This window comes from Mytilus galloprovincialis, chromosome 1 (genome assembly GCF_965363235.1).
Source record: "Mytilus galloprovincialis chromosome 1, xbMytGall1.hap1.1, whole genome shotgun sequence".
NCBI classification, from domain to species: Eukaryota; Metazoa; Mollusca; class Bivalvia; order Mytilida; family Mytilidae; genus Mytilus; species Mytilus galloprovincialis.
In genome coordinates this window covers 95373119-95388090 of record NC_134838.1, presented here as the reverse complement: position 1 = coordinate 95388090, position 14972 = coordinate 95373119, and the positions used below count along the sequence as shown (strand labels likewise).

Here is a 14972-nt window from a genome sequence, read left to right as displayed (position 1 = left end):
GACTTGAAATGTTATCAATTTGTCCCCATACCAATCATTAGGGGGATGAAAATGTCAAAAGCAAGGTTCAACATGAGTCACAATATAACATTTTATCAAGGGATTGTAAGAAACCTGTAGGAATCATCTGACTGCACTGACATAATACACTAAAACCAAATCACTATGTTATTTTTACGTTTTCCTCTTATAGTTGATGCGTTTCTCTAGGTTTTAGTTTGTAACCCAGATTTGTTTTCTCTTGGTCGATTTATGAATTGACACTGGTATACTACTGTTGTCTTTATTTATTTGGGTAAATTATTCCATAAAACATTTACAGAATGACTGTAATATTTTTTCTGATAATGAAAGAAATAACACAAAAAATGTGGTTCACACTGAATTACGCGCGTAGCGGGTTATTTAACAGTGTGCACCACATTTTTTATGTTATTTCGAACAGACAGAAAAAATATTAGTCATTTCTTATAATTTAATTTTTTAAATTCCATTTTAAACCGTAGAAAACCATGAAAAAACGTTGATGACATCACGGTCACATGACTAAATTATGTCTATGGGCTGATAACATAATAACGTCAGCCAATCAGAAGACGCGTTACATCCAATATTAAATTATATGAATATAAGGAGAAAAGTGTATGTTAAAGAGTTAGTATCCTAAAGATATAAAACCCACAAAAAGATTTCAAAATTTCCTTTGGCTGCAATGTTTCTCATACAGACACACAAATATTGAAAAGATACTTTTAAACATTGATCAGCTATGGTTATAATTATTCAAAATTGACCTAAAAGATTCTGAAGGAAGAATATAAATTAACTTGTTCACTGGGGACTTCAATAAGAACTCATGTATCAGCCAAAATGAATAAACAATGAAGAGAATCTCATAAAAAAATTCCAATAATTTTAGTAAGAATTGAATTGGAAGCGCCATGTAAAGATATTTAACCTTTTACAAATGATTATTGACAAAAACACTACCTAATGATGCAAAATTTAGGATCACTGAACAAAGAAATGAGGTCAAGGTCACATCACTATGTTGAATGAAAATGTATACTGTCCATTGATTCTGTATGTCAAATATAGTTGACCTCATAAAAAAAAGAATAAAAAAAAACTTCTTGACAGTATGCTGGAATTGAACCACAAAAAACAGTTCCTGCACAATTAGATATTGTCAGAAAGAAAGTTAAGACCATAACTCATCTGTAAAAAGTATAATTTTCTAGCTTTTCTAACTTCTGAAATGTGAAGGATTATACAAATAGCTGCCTACAGATTAGCATCCCTCATTTTCTGCCACATTCATTCAAGATTATAAAACATTGAGAATGACCTAGAAAAGTAAAAGTCAAATATTCGTGGCCTATTAGAATAAATGATTAAATGACATACCAATGTTACAGATAAACTTTTTCATCCAAAGATCCAAGAAATTTAATCTCATCTCCACGTATACATAACTCCTCATGTGGCAGTTTGGGACCTTTTCTTTCCTGAAATCAAAATGAAATATTGTGTTCAATAAACATCCAATTAAGTCATGATATTGCTGACATTTAATTTTACTAATATAACAATTAACTCTCAGCCCCCATAGGACCTCCAGACATGTCATGAATCAATTTGGAAGACATCTGAAAGATCATTGTATTTATGTTTTAATGACTAAGAAAAAATTGATATATTTTTTGTTCAAGGAAAAAGGTTTTCTGATTTAAAGACTAGTACAAAGGTTAACAAGATATATATGCCATAGGGAAGTCTACCACAACTGTTTAATTGTCTGAATAGTAGACTACTCAGTACAACAGATGCACAGATTACATTATTATCACTTGGATGCTTTAGTGTGGTGAATTTCGTCCATCTGTGAATTGAGCGGGTGGGCATTATACCTAATTGTCAATTATAAAATACAGTAGAAATGGTTGGAAAAATACTTTAAATTAAATCATTTACAACATTTTGTAGTTATCTATCAAGGATTATGAAATGATAATAACTTAAAATTTATAGTTACAGTATGGTCAACAACATACAGTGACAAAAAAATCCAATCTAAGTTTGAATGCAGTCTATAAGGAGTTGCATTTATAAGGTGTTCTTATTGCACACTAGAGTGAATGGTCAAAGTTTCTAGGACATAATTCTGATATCAAAATCTTAGCGATGGTCAAAAAAAAAAGCACTTCTAGTGGCAAGTTTTGCAAAAATATTATTGCTTCTTATTGAATTAATCTCAATATCAGACATTGACTAGAAGTTTACTTACTTGTAGCATTGAAACTCTCTCAAAGTTATCATCCCCACAATTCCTATAAAAATATAATGATAATCAAATTTACGATTGTAATAAGAATCTGACATACAATAAAATGCTATAAAGGCCAAAACTGTCTATGGACCTGTGTCACATGGTGCTGTTTTAAAGAACAGTCTTCAGTGCTATAAAGATTAATTACAAGGAGAATGTTTCCATAGGAAACAGATGATGCCCCCCTGCATATAACTTTATAAAGGGAAATAACTAAAGAACTGTAAAAGTGATGCCAACTAAATTGAAACTTGATCTACTGTATGTTGTATGGTTATAAGCATATACATTGTGTAAGAGTCATAATATTTGGTTGAGGCAAACTAAAGTTTGAGAACAGAAATATGTTTTGGGAAGTATGTACAGACCTAGATAATACTTTAAATAATACCCTCTCTGCCATAGTTGGCCAAAAAAATGATCAAAAGTAAGAATTTTATCAATTGTTGTATGGCAATTAATCAACATGTATGTCAATGGTAGTTCCAGAGATTATTGAAATTCTAAAACCCCAAAAATGGTTTTATCTTATATCTCTTTAGCCAAATATAACCAATTAGAGCAAGATTTGAACATTGTAGCTGATAAAAACTCAATAAAATCACACATTCATTTAAATTAAAGAAAATAATTATATTATCAAAGTAACATAAGTCGTAAACTGGAGGACTAATTGTAATTTTAAGCAAGATTTAGCAATACACCAAAAGATTCAGATACCTACTACGAAATAAAATCTGTGAATTCAATTAACCAAATTTTGTTTTGTTTTCTAAATAAAAATCATGAGGAATACACTTGGTATTTTTGTTGGACTTGACGTAGGAAGATGTACCATGCAAAAAAATCATACCTTCCATACTGAGCCATATAGAGACAATAAAAGAATAAATACTCTGCATGGTCCAAGTTTAAATAAGTGTTAAATTTATATGAAGTAAACAAGTGAAGCCCAAAAACAAATACTAAGCAATATAAAAATAACTATATTTTATGCTTTTATGACCAAAATAAATATTTGAGTTCAATCATGTATGAGAAGATATCATCTATTTCACCACAGCTGTACCATAAAGTATACATTTCATTTTAGATGCAACATTCATTGACAAATTTTTATGAATGAATGCATCAAATGGAAACTGTAATTTACCAATATATTTTTCTGAATGAAACTGCACAATCAATAACAGCTTTAATGCTGTAACTATAAAACGATTTATTAAATCACTCTACTGATCCAGAGCAAATTTTCAATTAGTTCTGGCAATGGATAATTCTCTACAGTAATACAAGTTGTAAAGATAACAATTTATGAGCAAGCAGTCTCCATTCATGACAAGAGCATTTAAAAAACTTGAATACTCAAAACATTTTCAGAGTAGAAATGAGCATTATTGAAATTCTGGAGCATTTAATATTTCTTGTTTAAAGTGATGTACATCAAAGTTTGATAATAGTAGGTATATTTTAGTCATTAAGATGGTATGTGTGTCTTTCACCATCTTGGATTGTAAAAAAACAGAGAATCTAAGGTCCAAATTTTGAATCAAGTAAGCAAAATTTGATGAAGGAATGCAGATAACTGATGTGAACTGCATTTAAAAGAACAAATTTATAAGATTATAACTTATAAATATTAATATTTTTACAAAAGTATAGATCATTTTTGCTTGATTTTTAATGTTTTTAATTTGGCATTTTAAGGGGAGGTAGCTCTGAAATAGTGCATTTTCTGAAAAATAAACATGGGATTTTGCTATTTTGGATTTTAGCCAAAAAAACCGCAGGGTGACCCTATTTTTTCTTTTGATATTCTAAAAGCTATCTTCTCGTATTTTATTTTACAATTCTATCATTTATTTTAGCTTCTTATCACATAATGATGTTTTTCCCTGTATAATCCATACAAAATGTGTCATTTTATCACAACCTGTAGCTTGAGAAAATGCGCTGTGACCTATCATTTTTATTATATTTTTAAACATATATCAATATATACTACGCTTCGGCAAAGTATGAACAATTTCTATCATTTTTAAATTAAGATTCCCATACCACCTTAAATGGTATAGTTGTATCAAATAATATAAGTTTGTAGTTAAACTGACCTGCAGGACTGTGTTGGTATTTTTTCTATACTGGATGTTCTATGATTACATTTCTTACACTTGAAAAAACGTTTCATTGTCTGTATTTTCACAATATTATGGTTCTGCTTTTTACATTCATCTTTAGCACTATGCGCTGTGTATTTACACTAAAAAGAAAGTATTCCAAGGAAAAATATAAAATAACAAGAAAACTGTTGGAATAAAGTGAAATACTACAAATATAATCACATGAAACTAAACCCTAAACATAAAATAACTGAAAACTAAAGGTTAAGAGATTTTAAAATATAATGAATCTAAAGGTTAACAGATTGAAAACTACAAAGCTCAAGGCTAATAATTTTATACCTAGAAAACAAAAGGTTGAAAGAATATTTACAACATAATAAAATATTACCTGTTTACAAGTAAAAACAACCGTTTTAATCTCCATGGTGGAGGCCATCTTGTCCTCCATTTTTTCTTTCTTTTCTTGTACCATAAAATATCTATCCTCCATTTCTGCCTCCACCTGCAAGTAAAAAAGAATGCACTTAACCTAATAACCAAAAAAACAAAATATAACTTGCAAGTTAATATTTTTGTCTAGCTAAGATAAACACAAGTGCACATACTGAAATGTCGTGCCTGCTTTACTGATTATGATACAAATGTTTGCTGTCTTTTAGGTACAGGTGTTACAACTGGTATCATATCAAATTAACAAAAGTTCCATGAAATAAGGTCAAGGTCAGATGAACCCTGCCACACACTTTTTATCTATCAATCATTCAATCAACCAAATTCAGTTCACTTATTACTTATTACTGAAAAAATGACTTAAAGCAAGAATAATAACAATTTCCCAATGAAGCACAAACATTTGGTGAAGGTCAGATAAACCTGCTAAAGGAACATTCCAAGGGTCCGGAAACGGTCATATATGCCAGACATGACCGATTCGGAAACTCAAAAGTCCTAAATCATTTATTGGGATTTAGGTCAAATTTTATTTTTCAACAGAAATAATTTCGGTCATTTTGTTGAGATCGAGTATTGCCATTTTGAACATATTTTTGTTTTGTTATCGATTTTATGTAATCAAAATGCCACTCCAGTAAAGTGTTAGTGAGGGCCCTCCTGATAACTATATTAATGCCTCGGGGAGCTATTGGCTAATGATTGTTAATCTCTTTCTTTACCTGTGTTTTTAATTCACACCTGGCTATTAATCACAAGCCCCGAACTAATATTATAAAGAAATTAAAATTCCAACTGTCTTCATTATTTAATTACTTTTCACTTAAGACAATTGTCAATTATGATTTAAAATTAAATTAAAACTTGATTTAATTTACATAGAAAAAAAGATGTGTTTCACTACTAACACACATGCTTTGTTTACTATATATATGCATGCCTGAAATTCTTTTCCGCAGATTTGACACTAAATCTTTAATTTAAATGAATTTCATGCTAAATAAAGCAAGTGCAACTATTTTCATTAATATTCTTACACTATTAAAGGTAAAATATTAAAAAGCTGATGTTTTCCTGTGAGTTTGATAAACAAAACTTATCCCGGAAATGAGTCCGGAATTGTTTGTTTTAGTATTGTCAATTTACATCCGTTTTGAATTTTGACTTCAGAATCGAAAATCGTAAGCGATGACTGAGAAAGTTACCATTGAGTCATTAAAATCATTTTATTTTTAAACTGTTGCCTTCCCTTAATTGCTCTTATCGATTTTGAAAAATGGTAGGATAAAGCATGAAGTAAATGCGATGCAACAGTGAAACAAGTTCGTTGATGCTAGGAGCATACTCATGCAGTTACGAAATTTTGACAATCATTTCTTTGAAAAGGGGCACCAACTTTTAAGTTATATGAAAATGACCGAAATTAGGTGAAAAAATTTCCGGATCCTTGGAACATTCATATTGCTTTTTATCATGAGAAACAGTCTCAATCATGAATACTTCACATTGATAACTGATCAATGAAAAGAAATCGAGGTTACAATAAAAGGTATATAATGTGTAATTTTACTTCAGCAATAGCACCAGTGTGTTTAGATCTAGCTTTCATTAGTTCTTTAAACTCTGCAGAATTCTCATCAATATTTCCCAGCAACTTGGATCTCTTCCGAGGACGTTCCTCTGTTGGCTCATTATTCTCCATGTCATGACCTAAAATAAATTTTAGTGAACAGATTTTTGTTAAGATTGTTATGCCTATAACTGGTACCTGAAGTTTGAAAGAGTGACTCTTCTATCATTCTTAACTCAACAGTTATTCCACTACTAGTATGTATCAAATCATAATTTAGAACTTTGTATGCAATTCTAGATTTTCAAATTTGACTTTCTGTCTATAGTTCGGCTGACATTACACTATAATTCAATGTACTGTTATAGTGGTGTACTATAACATTAAAGTTAAAACTTTATATTTGTGTTTGTAGTTAATCAACTTAAATGTCTTATCAATATGTTTCATAAAAAAACAAGAGTAATTAATCTCAATTTTTTTTTTTTAACTACTCAACATGACAACAGTAAATATGATTATTTACATTAAAAAAAAATTTGTATGAATGTGCATTAATTGTCTTATTTTTTTCATTATGAACTTTCTCACTATCATGTATTCTTTTCTTGATTTTCTTATGAGCATCTGGAGACTTTTTCTTCTTGACTGCATTTGGATTTTCTTTTGTAATACCACCTTTCGCCTGAACTTTAGCTATAGCTTTCCTCTAAAATTTATAAGGGTAAAATGAATGATTTAAAGACTTGTATTATTTACAACACTTGTACAAAAAGACTTGTATATTGTAACTTTTTCAAAACTTGTACACTTGGAATTAAAATTGAGAATGGAAATGGGGAATGTTTCAGAGACAACAACCTGACCATAGAGCAGACAACAGCAGAAGGTCACCAACAGGTCTTCAATGCAGCGAGAAATTCGCGTACCCAGAGGCGCCCTTCAGCTGGCCCCTAAACAAATATATATACTAGTTCAGTAATAATGAACGCCATACTGAACTCCAAATTGTACACAAGAAACTAAAATTAACCAGATGCTCCGCAGGGCGCAGCTTTATACGACCGCAGAGGTTGAACCCTGAACAGTTGGGGCAAGTATGGACACATTCAAGCTGGATTCAGCTCTAAATTTGGATTGTGATTAAATAGTTGACACAGAAATAGGTTTCTGACACAGAATGAATGTGGTCTAATAAACTTAAAATTTGTTTTTTGCCTTTGAGCAATTCACTATGCTGTTGAATATTAATCCTCTCAAAAAAATGTTTGAAGAAATTTTCTTTTTATTTATGAAATCTGAAATGAGAAAAATTGAACCCCCCCCCCCCCAATTTTTTTCACATCCCCCTTTCCCTTATTCCAAAACTGATTTCAATTAAAATTACTAATGGAGTTTGCAACAATAACTACTCATTTAAATACATAAAAAAATTCAAAAATGTAAAAAAAGTGCTTGTTATCACTGAATGGTTAAGATTGTTTTAATTTATCAGTTGGTAGTAAAAGTGAATATACATTGTATATTGTATAAAACAATGATTTAAGTTGATTCAACTACTATTCTGGACAAAGAAAGATAACTCCAATTTAAAATTTCTTGCTATTGTGCAATTAGATATTTCTTGCTATTGCGCAATACTGTGCAATTGAAAATACTTGCTATTGCACAATACTGTGCAATTGAAGATTTCTTGCTATTGCGCAATACTGTGCAATTGATAATTTCTTGCTATTGCACAATACTGTGCAATTGAAGATTTCTTGCTATTGCTGAATACTGTGCAATTGAAAATTTCTTGCTATTGCACAATACTTAATATAATAATTTTGGATCCTGATTTGGACCAACTTGAAAACTGGGCCCATAATAAAAAATCTAAGTACATGTTTAGATTCAGCATATCAAAGAAGCTCAAGAATTCAATTTTTGTTAAAATCAAACTTAGTTTAATTTGGACCCCTTGGACCTTAATGTAGACCAATTTGAAAACGGGACCAAAAATTAAGAATCTACATACACAGTTAGATTTGGCATATCAAAGAACCCCAATTATTCAATTTTTTAATGAAATCAAACAAAGTTTAATTTTAGACCCCGATTTGGACCAACTTGAAAACTGGGCCAATAATCAACAAGAATGTGTCCTCAGTACACGAATGCCCCACTCGCACTATCATTTTCCATGTTCAGTGGACCGTGAAATTGGGGTAAAAACTCTAATTTGGCATTAGAATTAGAAAGATCATATCATAGGGAACATGTGTACTAAGTTTGAAGTCGATTGGACTTCAACTTCATCAAAAACTACCTTGACCAAAAACTTTAACCTGGAGCGGGACAGACGGACGAACAGACAGACGGACAGACAGACAGACAGACGGACGGACGAACGGACGGACGCACAGACCAGAAAACATAATGCCCCTCTACTATCGTAGGTGGGGCATAAAAATCTAAGTACATTTTTAGATTCAGCATATCAAAGAACCCCAAGGATTCAATTTTTGTTAAAATCAAACTAAGTTTAATTTTGGACCCTTTGGACCTTAATGTAGACCAATTTGAAAACAGGACCAAAAATTAAGAATCTACATACACAGTTAGATTCGGCATATCCAAGAACCCCAATTATTCAATTTTTGATGAAATCAAACAAAGTTTAATTTTGGACCGTTTGGGCCCCTTATTCCTAAACTGTTGGGACCAAAACTCCCAAAATCAATCCCAACCTTCCTTTTATGGTCATAAACCTTGTGTTTAAATTTCATAGATTTCTATTTACTTATACTAAAGTTATGGTGCGAAAAACCAAGAAAAATGCTTATTTGGGCCCCTTTTTGGTCCCTAATTCCTAAACTGTTAGGATCTCAACTCCCAAAATCAATCCCAACCTTCCTTTAGTGTTAATAAACCTTGTGTTTAAATTTCATTGATTTCTATTTACTTATACTAAAGTTATTGTGTTAAAACCAAGAATAATGCTTATTTAAGCCCTTTTTGGCCTCTAATTCCTAAACAGTTGGAACCAAACTCCCAAAATCAATCTCAACCTTCCCTTTCTGGTCATAAACCATGTGTCAAAATTTCATAGATTTCTATTTACTTAAACTAAAGTTATTGTGCGAAAACCAAGAATAATGCTCATTTGGGCCCTTTTTGACCTCCTCATTCCTAAACTGTTGTGACCAAAACTTCCAAAATCAATCCCAACCTTCCTTTTGTGGTCCTAAACCGTGTGTTTAAATTTCATAGATTTCTATTGACTTAAACTAAAGTTATAGTGCGAAAACCAAAAGTATTCGGACGACAATGCAGACGACGATGCCAACGTGATACCAATATACGACCAAAAAATTTTCAATTTTTGCGGTCATATAAAAATAATACAAGACCAACAAAGGCCAGAGGCTCACGACTTGGGACAGGCGCAAAAAATGTGGCGGGGTTAAACATGTTTATGAGATCTCAACCCTCCCCCTATACCTCTAGCCGATGCAGAAAAGTAAACACATAACAATGCGCGTTGTATTCATTACAACACTTGTACAAGAGGACTTGTATTTATTAAAACACTTACACAAGAAAACTTGTATTTATTACAACACTTGTACCAGTGAAATAGTATTTATTATAATATTTGTAAAAGGACTTAAATTTGTTGCAACACTTGTACAAGAAGACTTGTATATTATATTTATTACAACACTTGTACAAGAGGAATAGTATTTATTACAACACTTGTACCAGAGAAATTGTATTTATTACAACACTTGTACCAGAGAAATTGTATTTATTTCAACACTTGTACCAGAGAAATTGTATTTATTTCAACACTTGTACTAGAAAAATTGTATTTTTTTCAACACTTGTACCAGAGAAATTGTATTTATTTCAACACTCGTTCATAGGCAAAATGATTTATTTAACAGCACTCTAAATGCTCTTGGCTATATCACATCAAAAGAGACAGGAGAGGAACTCATAAACTTGGGTGTTGATAGTGATAACTGTAGATGATCTACTTAGAAAACTTATCCACCAAGACCGTCTATACAAAAGGACTTTTATTTTTACAAAACTAGTACAAGAAAACTTGTGTTTATCACAACATTAACACTAGAGGCTCTAAAGAGCCTGTGTCGCTCACCTTGGTCTATGTGCATATTAAACAATGGACACAGATGGATTCATGACAAAATTGTGTTTTGGTGATGGTGATGTGTTTGTAGATCTTACTTTACTAAACATTCTTGCTGCTTACAATTATCTCTATCTATAACAGTACTTTCTGTGGAAAATGTTATTGAAAATCTTCAAATTTTAAGAAAATTGTTAAAAATTGACTATGAAGGGCAATAACTCCTTAGGGGTCAATTGACTATTTTGGTCATACTGACTTATTTTTAGTTCTTACTTTGCTGTACATTATTGCTGTTTACAGTTTATCTCTATCTATAATAATATTCAAGATAATAACAAAAAAACAGCAAAATTTTCTCAAAATTACCAATTCAGGGGCAGCAACCTAACAACCGATTATCCGATTCATCTGAAAATTCCAGGGCAGATAGATCGTGACCTGATCAACAATTTTACTTCCTGTCAGATTTGCTCTTAATGCTTTGGTTTTTGAGTTATAAGCCAAAAACTGCATTTTACCCCATGTTCTATTTTTAGCCATGGCGGCCATCTTGGTTTGTTGGCCGAGTTACCGGACACATTTTTTTAACTAGATACCCCAATGATGATTATGGCTAAGTTTGGTTAAATTTGGCCTAGTAGTTTCAGAGGAGAAGATTTTTCTAAAAGATTACTAAGATTTACGAAAAATGGTTAAAAATTGACTATAAAGGGCAATAACTCCTAAAGTGGTCAACTGACCATTTTGGTCATGTTGACTTATTTGTAGATCTTACTTTTCTGAATATTATTGCTGTTTACAGTTTATCTCTATCTATAATAATATTCAAGATAATAACCAAAAACAGCCAAATTTCCTTAAAATTACCATTTCAGGGGCAGTAACCCAACAACGGAATGTCTGATTCATCTGAAAATTTCAGGGCAGATAGATCTTGACCTGATGAACAATTTTACCCCGTCAGATTTGCTCTAAATGCTTTGGTTTTTGAGTTATAAGCCAAAAACTGCATTTTACCCCTATGTTCTATTTTTAGCCATGGCGGCCATCTTGGTTGGTTGGCCGGGTCACCGGACACATTTTTTCAACTAGATACCCCAATGATGATTGTGGCCCAGTTTGGTTAAATTTGGCCCAGTAGTTTCAGAGGAGAAGATTTTTGTAAAAGTTAACGCAGGACGACGACGACGATGGACGCCGGACGCCAAGTGATGAGAAAAGCTCACTTGGCCTTTCTGCCAGGTGAGTTAACTAGAGGAGTTGTATTTATAACAAGCAATTCAAAGTCACAAAGAAAAGGTAATTTCTAGTCCTTTCAAGTGTAAAAACCTTCTGTTGACAACAAATGAACAGTTTTACATGAAAGGTTTCTTAACCATGAAAACCATGTCCAACCAAAATGAAGACCACATGACTATTTTTCCATACAAACACTATATGTGTCTTATCTAAAAAAAATCATCTATTTGACTTATTTCTGGTTCAGTTTTCATAAAATTTTCACAATAATGTTGTAAAAGTTGACATATTCATCAATACATGTCCACTTTTTTTATCATTCTTTTTCATGTATCTCTTTTTTTTTTTAGTCTTACAATATATGTATCAACTTAAATTCAGAATCTTGTATGTCAAAACTAACAGCATAAAAGTGTTTTCTATATTATCAAAATGACTGATCTTATATTTTCAATTTTACAAAATAAATAAAAAATAAATTGGAAAGCTCCCACCATTATTTGTAAAGTTGTACTCTACATTTTCTGTATACTAAATCCTATATTAATATTTGATTAAAATATTCACTTTATGATTTATATTTTCATTTAAAAAAAAATGAGTATGAATCAATTTTAATTATCTCAAATACTACTACGCACTTTTTACATAGTACGAGTAATTGCATTGAAAATTATAAATGTCATTATGTATTAAAATGTATGGTCCACATGACATTAGAAAATTAAAAAAATGTAAGGAATAATACTCATAACAGCAGATAATTTCTTACAAAAGCATGAAAACAATATCATCTACTTATTACAACCCCGGAAACTGAAGGTTGTCATGAAAAATATTAAAGGTGACACATTATTAAAATCGTAAAATCTACAAATGACAGCGTGGGAGAATCTTTTCCATCACATGCAATTAAAGAAAACAATATAAAATGTATCCCCCACTTTAGTTCAATTACAAGTTTATGATGAATAAAATACAGACATAAAGGATTTATAGCTATAAATGAAATGATTGCCAGGTCTGGAAAAAGGTAATAACATTATAAATCAATGTCAATTTGTTAAATAACATTTGATTGGTTAAAGAAGAGTTCACCATTGCCAATGATTGATAGATCTATTTTTTCCGGGTGCTATATTGATATGTTTGTATGGGATAGTATGTTTCCAAGAAAGTGTCTAGTATTTAAGTGCTTCTGTGTTACATATTAATTAAGACAAGATATTTTGACCACAAAAACAGGAAGTACCATCTTTTACCATATAAGCCTAAGACACTGATCAATATAAAGAATGAAAGAATCATTTAGGAAAAGTAAATGAAGAAATTGAATCTAAATTTTGCATTCGTAATTCAGACCTTATTTTATCCTAAATAAACTGTTGATGCAGAGGTATGTCTCGCCTGTATTTAATTTTGATAGTATAAAGCAAATGCTGAAATTAAAATAGCAATACTTAAAACATATAAACTATGCAAAATATTCAAGGTAAACAAATCATGACTAATGGAAACAGGGCCAAATAATCTGTCTTTAACAAGCTTTTTTAACCATGCAACATAGTCCTTTCAATCTTTCAAAACACCAAATAAAGATGACTTCATTTTTACAGTAACTGAGAAATGGACCTTATCACAAAACTTAAAGTTGACCAATTAACCATGAAAATGAGGTTCAGATAAAATGAAGCCAGTAAGAACACCTGATTTCTATCCATTTATCAAACATAGTTGACCTTTTCCTAATACATGCAGCACCCTAGAAACAGTCCCAATCACAAAACTTAACATTGACCAATGAACATAAGGTCAAGGTCAGATGAACCACATTAGATTGACATGTACACCTTGCAAATATTTCATATCCAAATATAATTAACCTATTACCTAATATTATCTGAGAAAAAGACCTAATCCTTAAAACTCCTCTTTGATCATGAATCATAAAAATGAAATCAAAGTCATATGAACTCTGTCATACAGACACATACTCCATATTATCTTTTTATAGGCTAAATATGGTTGACCTTTTATCTATTTAGTTTCTGAGGATTCAATCATATTATGAAAATTTTATTTTGACCAATGAATTTAAAAATCAGTCAATATACTTGTAACTCTTTTCAAATTTTCAGTCATATTTACACTAGGAATACAGACTGTATTTTTCGAAATTTTCACATTTTTACTCTTGAAAAATAGATTCTATTATTACATCACAAACAAAACTGGCAACAATGGGTCAATGAAGGTTTCTGCTTATTATGGCACTACTAGTTAATGCCCTTTGAACTGTATTTACCTCCCATATTTAACTAGCCTGGGATTCTGGCTCACTGCTTGACAGTAGTCAAGCGGACTATAATGATATGGTTTCGTCAATTGGATGTTAGAATGATGCATGTTCTTCTCATATATGTATGGCGTTCATTATCACTGAACTAGTATATATTTGTTTAGGGGCCAGTTGAAGGACGCCTCCAGGTGCGGGAATTTCTCGCTACATTGAAGACCTGTTGGTGACCTTCGGCTGTTGTTTTTTTCTATGGTCAGGTTGTTGTCTCTTTGGCACATTCCCCATATCCATTTTCAATTTTATCATGGGATAATGTCATTTTTTTGACACATGGTGGCAAATATTTGTACATTTGCACAGTTATTCAGTCTGTGCAACTGCTGATAGTTGGTCACATGGATTGTAATACGCTTGGCCCTATCGACAAAGTATTAGATTGGGTCAGGATGCCAGGCAATTATTTTACATACATAACAAGAATTTAATCTTGCCTGCTTTACTTTCGTTATCATGACTGAATTTCATACCATACAGTGCATATTGTTAGCCTATTGCTTATAGTATCCAAGAAACAGACACAACCATGAAAACTTAACATTGACCAATAAACCGCAACTAGAGGCTCTCAAGAGCCTGTGTCGCTCACCTGTTACTTTATTTACTGATGTCGGCCATCTTGGTTGGCAGGCAGGGTCATTAGACACTTTTTAAAAATAGATACCCTAGTAATGATTGTGGCCAAGTTTGGTTAAATTTGGCCCATAGTTTTAGAAAAGAAAATTTTTGTACAAGTTACAACAAGAGTGCACACACTGAAA

The 14972-nt window shown here is 31.5% G+C and overlaps 1 protein-coding gene across 2 annotated transcripts in view; it reads right to left on the bottom strand.

Annotated features, from left to right (window-relative positions):
• LOC143045702 (protein MCM10 homolog) overlaps positions 1-14972 on the bottom strand; it is a 50342-nt gene that overhangs the window by 886 nt on the left and 34484 nt on the right. For both annotated transcript variants that reach the window (XM_076218412.1, XM_076218421.1), the window contains exons 18-23: positions 7064-7181; positions 6473-6612; positions 4841-4954; positions 4441-4589; positions 2288-2330; positions 1408-1508 (exon numbers count right to left, since the gene is read on the bottom strand). In XM_076218412.1, coding sequence (XP_076074527.1) covers positions 1413-1508; positions 2288-2330; positions 4441-4589; positions 4841-4954; positions 6473-6612; positions 7064-7181 — 660 coding nt within the window. In that variant the 3' untranslated portion in view covers positions 1408-1412. The remainder of the gene's footprint in view (positions 1-1407; positions 1509-2287; positions 2331-4440; positions 4590-4840; positions 4955-6472; positions 6613-7063; positions 7182-14972) is intronic.